Genomic DNA, 5,987 nt, shown 5'->3' with positions numbered 1-5,987 from the left:
CTGTTCACACTGATTGCACCCAGCTGTTTCATATCACTCCCTCACTATTTAACACTCACTCTGATCCCTTCCCTCTGCCGAGTATTGTTTCAGCATTTATCACTCCCCTAGTGATAGCTACACTACAGAGCCATCAGTCGTTTCCCAGCCTTAGCCTTAGCCGCGTTCTCGGTTTCTGATCTTCGCCTGGTTTCCTGGACTTCTCCCCTAGTCTTGCCCCTTCTGATTCTGTCTGCAGTTCATCGACCCACGATAGCCCTAGGATTATTCTTGTGTTTTGCCCGCCATATACCTGTCTACCTCAGTTTGACCCTGCCTGCTTCATGACCATTTCTCTGTCTTCTCCACAATAAAAGCTTTGCGAATGGATCCGCACGTCTCACGTCTCGTCAGCCCCGTAACATCTTGTTTCCAGTCAAAATATTCTTAAATCAATATGCATTTTCTACATAAAGACATAAGGTATTTTAGTCTTGTTTCCATTGGGAAAAAATCATTTAAGTGCATTTTTCTTATTTTGCTATGATTATCTGCCAGTGGGGTAAGAAATTAAAAATATTCTTGTTTCTGTTTGCATTAAGATTATTTCTTTCCCTATAGCAGACAATTTTACATGTTTTATGTAAAATGCACTTAAATGCACTTGTTTCCCCCAGGAAACAAGGCTAAATACCTTATATCATTTTTCATCTATAGAAATTACATCTTAACGTAAGAATTTTGATATTTGTACTTGAAATAAGACAAAAATACTAAGTAAGAAAAGCATTTTTGCAGCCTGAATGAATGAATGAGGCATTTAAGCATCGCTTTCGCTTTAAAAAGGGGGAGGAGATCATAAGAAACTCTGGGTTTACCGCTCCAGACCCAGTTAGGTTCAAAGAGTAAGTTACCACGGTAACTGACCCTGAGTATAAGTTACCTCTCTTTCAGAAACGGGCTTGACTTACCCTGCTTTCTCGTGTTTGACATACCTCCCATTCTGAAACAGAAGACCCAGAGTTTCCCTCATTTCAGGGTTAACATACTCATAGTTTTCACTTAACCTCCTTTCTGAAACGGGCCCCAGCTCTGTGCAGGGAATAAAGCAGAAAAACATTTTTTTTTTTTTTCAAGTTTATTTTGTTGACATAACATCAAAACTGGTCAAATCAAGTACAGATTTTCAGATGGGCTGGTGTACATAAGTTACAGATACCCAGTACATTTCAGAACACAGTTTGGTTGTTTTGATCTTTAAGGCCCTGAGACAAGGTATTAGGTTATTGTACACAAAATGTTATTGGACAACAACATTTAATTTAAATACAAAGGTGACTGCAGTGCATTTGTGTTGCTTTATCATAATATCAGTTCACAGTGACATAAAGTGAAGATGACTGAGTTTACACATATTATTTGTGTTTCAAGTTTAGATCAAATATTAACTGATCAACTGTCTGCTAAACTTAATTACTTAAGATCTTAGTTCAAACTCCATTGTACACTGCTTATGCATGTTAAAAGATAGTTATTATCCTTGGTTACGAAAAGTTACATTTTATTTCGATAGTCCACTTTAGACATTTAACTAAGCTACTATAAGTCACTTTGCCACTTAATCTCATTAATCTGTGATTACATGTCAACTAACTCTCATTAGAGTATTAGTAGACTGTTAGGTTAGGGTTATTAGAATAAGTTGACATGTACTGTACATGTAAAATTACTATAGTCAGTAGAATATCAGTTGGGAGACCATCAAAAAATAAAGTGTCATTGGATATTACAGTTGTTGTTTTTTTTAATTGGTTTGGTACTATTTTCATAAAGTGTGCATTTTCCAAACTCTTAGTACTAATATCACAACAGATCATCAAAAGTGCACCTTTTTTAAACATTTCAGCATATATTCACTTGTCTTAGTACAATACACACAATCACAAAATATCCTTTTCACTACACAAAATAAGTATTTCATCTATAAAAATGTTTCATTCAATTTATCTTAGATGATAACCACTATTCTGTGTGTGTGTGTGTGTGTGTGTTTTGTAATTTGGGAACATACAGCAGGATACAAGGGAGAGGAACTGATCAGAGATTGATCAGAGATGTATCAGAAGAAGGGAGACAGATGGCATCAAATACAGCATTTTACATTGCATTATGCCATGTGATACTGTATGTAGAGGCTTATACCATGGTAGAGACTGCACATAACTCACCTTCCATCTGAAAAGTTCAGCTCCAGTATAGATTCAGTCATATGGCACAGTGAGGACATTTACTGCATTGACAGTAAACTCTGTTCTAGCACAAAACCTTATGGCCATGTCATACCTTCATCACACCTTTTGATAACACACTGGATAAATAATTTTACAAACATTATGGATTTTATGTGAGTTATGCAAGTTAGGTAATGTAAGTGTAAGTTTTTTCTAACATGACAGTTATTGCCTGTATTACTGTAATTATTTCAGCAAACAAGGGATTTTGAAACATGTATCTTGCATTGTTTGCTCTTGAATGAATTGATTGTTAAAAGTACTAAATTGAAAGAAGATCACAATGTTGTGTTTAGGTGATTAAATCAAATGTTCTCAATAATCTTATGTTTTGAAAAAAAAACTATTGTCTGGATGAAAATATGTGTAATTGAAATGAAAGCATGAGATCAGTTTTGAAAGAATGACTAGTGATGTTACAAGTGTGATCAGTTTGGATTTTTGTACTAAGAGTTTTGAAAATATACACCTTACTTATGAAAATAGCATCAAACCAATTTTTTTTTAAAAAGTAAGCAGACAGTCTATTAATACGATGATGATTTATTGTGTGAAACATGATTGATACATACTAAAGTCTTTTTTTTTAAGCAAGTCACTCTGCTGCTATCTATGCTCTTGGGCAGTTATCTATGATACAATTCACATAGAAACTCCCGTGTCTGAACCTGTGAAAATTATGCTTTAATTATATTCATTCCTGCATATTGAGTGTTGTGTTTTCCTCCATTTATATTTCTATTGGTGATAAATACTTTTCAAATTAAATGAAAATGTCTTCTTCATAGGTTACACTTAACAGTTAATATCACTGATTATTATGACAAAATTTTTAACAAAACAGAGAGAAGATGAGAGGAAAGATGGAAAATGTGAGTGAAATAGAAAATAGGGGGAGGCTGTTTGAGCTTCTGAATCCACTGGATTTAAATTCCACAAATCCAGGCAGGTCACTCTTTATGTGAGAGCTGATCCAGTGCTGGTAGCGAGACACTCTGGTGTAACCGCCAGGGTACTTGGGTGCTGTACACTGTACGCTGAAACTCGTAATGCCAGACTGAATCCACTGCGAGCCATTAATAACCAGTGGACCTCCACCATCTCCCTGCATAGAGAAGCACTTCACATTTACATCATGCCAATATACTGATCATCTGTAAGCAGACACTGACTGATGTCTTACCTGACATAAGCCTTTCCCACCCTCAATTGGTCCAGCACACAGAATGTTGTCTGTAAATATGCTTTCATAGACAGATTTACAATAACTGTTGCTGATGACTGGTATCTTCACCTCCTGCAGTGTGTTTGGAAGAGTGGTGTCTGTTGCATATAAATCAGTATTAAAAAACACAGTTTTAAGACCAATTCACACCAAGAATGTTAACTTTAATAATCTATAATGATATCTAAATTTTTGTCTACACCAAAATATGACAGCATCCTGTTTATCCACCTTTTTCCTCACTTATCCGTTTAGTTGTGTGTAATCAGCTGGTGAGCAGTGGAAGTAATGTGAAAATAAAATAAACAGGCCTACAGACTATTTAATAACACCACAGCTATATGCAATTTCAGTTTTATTTTGAATAATTGTACAGCCATAGCTCTTTACAATCAGTGATTCCAATGATATCATTCCACTGTGTCTTTATCATTATAGTTGTAGTGTGAACTGTTATTAAAACTTTATGCTTATAGTTATCAATATAGTTACAGGCCTATAGTCATTTGCATGTGATGACAAAGTTTTAGGTTACACTTTATTTCAATAGTCCACTTTAGACATTCTACTAAGTAACATGTCAACTAACTCATTAATTTGCACATACATGTCAACTAACTTTCATTAGAGTATTAGTAGACTGTTAGGTTTGGGTTGGGGTTAGTAAAATAAGTTGACATAAACTTGCATAGTGACTTCAGTAGAATATCAGTTTATCAAAATAAAGTGTTAGCAGATATTTAATTGGACAGTCTACTAATACTGCAAAGTTACTTATAGTTAGTAGAATGTCAGTAGACTATCAAAATAAAGTTTTATAACCTTGGACATGTGGAGCAAACACATGTGGAAATATGTTAAGTTGCCCTCACCTCCAAAATTAAGTTTTCCCCATCCAGTGATCCAGCTCTCAGTACCTGCAGCAAATGTACTACCAGCAGCCGCCAGACAGACGGGCCTAATATAATCATTGAAAGTCACAGAAGAGGAGAGCTGGACCAGTGCTATGTCGTTGTCAAATGTATCTGGGTGATATTTAGGATGGATGATGATTTGAGTCACAGTTCTGGAAATCTGATGGGAGTTTGTGCCTATTTGCCATTGACGTCCCAAGTAGATTACTGTGGTCGATGCAGTCAATCTGTAAACATAAAATTAAAAAAAATCTGAATATGAAAAATCTTAATTCCGCTGTTTATCTATCTATATATGCAACGTTATGCCACTACATACTCCTGAAAGCACTGAGCTGCAGACAAAACCCAGTCTTTATTGATTAGACTCCCACCACATACAAGACCTCCATTTGGAACATAATTAATGCTCGCTTGCCAGGGCCAAGACCCCCTAACTGCATTTTGTCCTCCAACAATCTTGGGGTTAAGGGGGGCTCGGCCACACACTGATGAGAAAAAAAGAATAAGTGGGTATTCAATGTGGGATATAAGATCAACATAAATATTTGTAGCCTTTCTGTAATCTATTATTGAAATGTAATAACTTGCTCCTCATTTGAAATCCCTCCTGTCCTTATGCCATAATATGTCATAATGTCATAATACCTAATCAATTCTAAATGGACAAAATCTAGTTCTACCTCAGCAAAAGCATTTGAATGGTAATTAAGAGTGCAGAAACTTACCATTCAACTGGCAGAGTGAGCCTATGTTGGAAAAAAAGAAGAAGAAAAACAAATAATTAGATACTAAACGGACTAGTTCACTCATGTAATAATAATATAAAAATTGTCATTATGTACTCATTATTCTAAACCTGTATGACTTTCTTTTTATTGAGGAACACAAAAAGAGCAATTCTGAATGATGTACTTAGCTGACATTATACAATTAATGGGGACTGAAGTTTTGAAGGACACAAAAGCAGTATAAAGTACAATGTAAAATGGAAAAGAATGAAAACACATTGCAGTAAAAACCTGTTATATGGTTAACTGTAAGTTACATTACCATAGAATTAAAAAATATTATTACATATGTAGCGAATCAGCTCAAAGGGGAAATATTAATAATTAATTAACTAGTTATAATTAATTATAAATATTTAGATCCGCTGTAAGTATTTACTAGACCTCTCAGGGTCAACTGTCTGTCAATTCTAAGAACGTTAATTTCCTGGTTAAGGGAAATAACATTCTTACTGTACAATTCTACACAGAGCCTGTAGTATAAATCTGCATGATTAAGGGACTCCAGTTATGAGCAAACAATGAACAACGTCAAGTGAGATACAAGTAAGACTTTATTAACTACATAAACACTTAAACTAGTCTAACATACACATACACACACGCATACAGTTGGTATAGGACAAGGAGTTAAAGTTTAGGCAGTAAAAAGAAGAGAAATAAAAATATGAAGCTATGGTATCATTGAATATTCAGAAGATCTACAGCCTGAAGGAAACATCAGATTCTTCGTTAAAAAAGTTCTTTGTAAAAAGGTGCAAATGATACTTAATGTATCAATTAATAA

At 34.8% G+C, this 5,987-nt stretch overlaps 1 protein-coding gene across 1 annotated transcript; it reads right to left on the bottom strand.

The window, feature by feature from the left end:
- Positions 1–3,080: 3,080 nt before the first annotated feature.
- Positions 3,081–5,258, bottom strand: LOC107582909 (trypsin-like). Its single transcript, XM_016268936.1, has 6 exons — positions 5,255–5,258; positions 5,138–5,158; positions 4,729–4,897; positions 4,368–4,636; positions 3,454–3,593; positions 3,081–3,375 (listed from the first exon to the last, which is right to left on the bottom strand). Exons 1-6 carry the CDS (start codon positions 5,256–5,258, stop codon positions 3,103–3,105), a joined length of 876 nt encoding a protein of 291 aa, XP_016124422.1. The 3' UTR covers positions 3,081–3,102.
- Between the last annotated feature and the right edge of the window lie 729 nt (positions 5,259–5,987).

Source organism: Sinocyclocheilus grahami, unplaced genomic scaffold (genome assembly GCF_001515645.1).
Source record: "Sinocyclocheilus grahami isolate Dianchi unplaced genomic scaffold, SAMN03320097.WGS_v1.1 scaffold48.1, whole genome shotgun sequence".
Lineage (NCBI taxonomy): Eukaryota > Metazoa > Chordata > Actinopteri > Cypriniformes > Cyprinidae > Sinocyclocheilus > Sinocyclocheilus grahami.
This window is presented reverse-complemented; position numbering and strand designations above follow the sequence as displayed.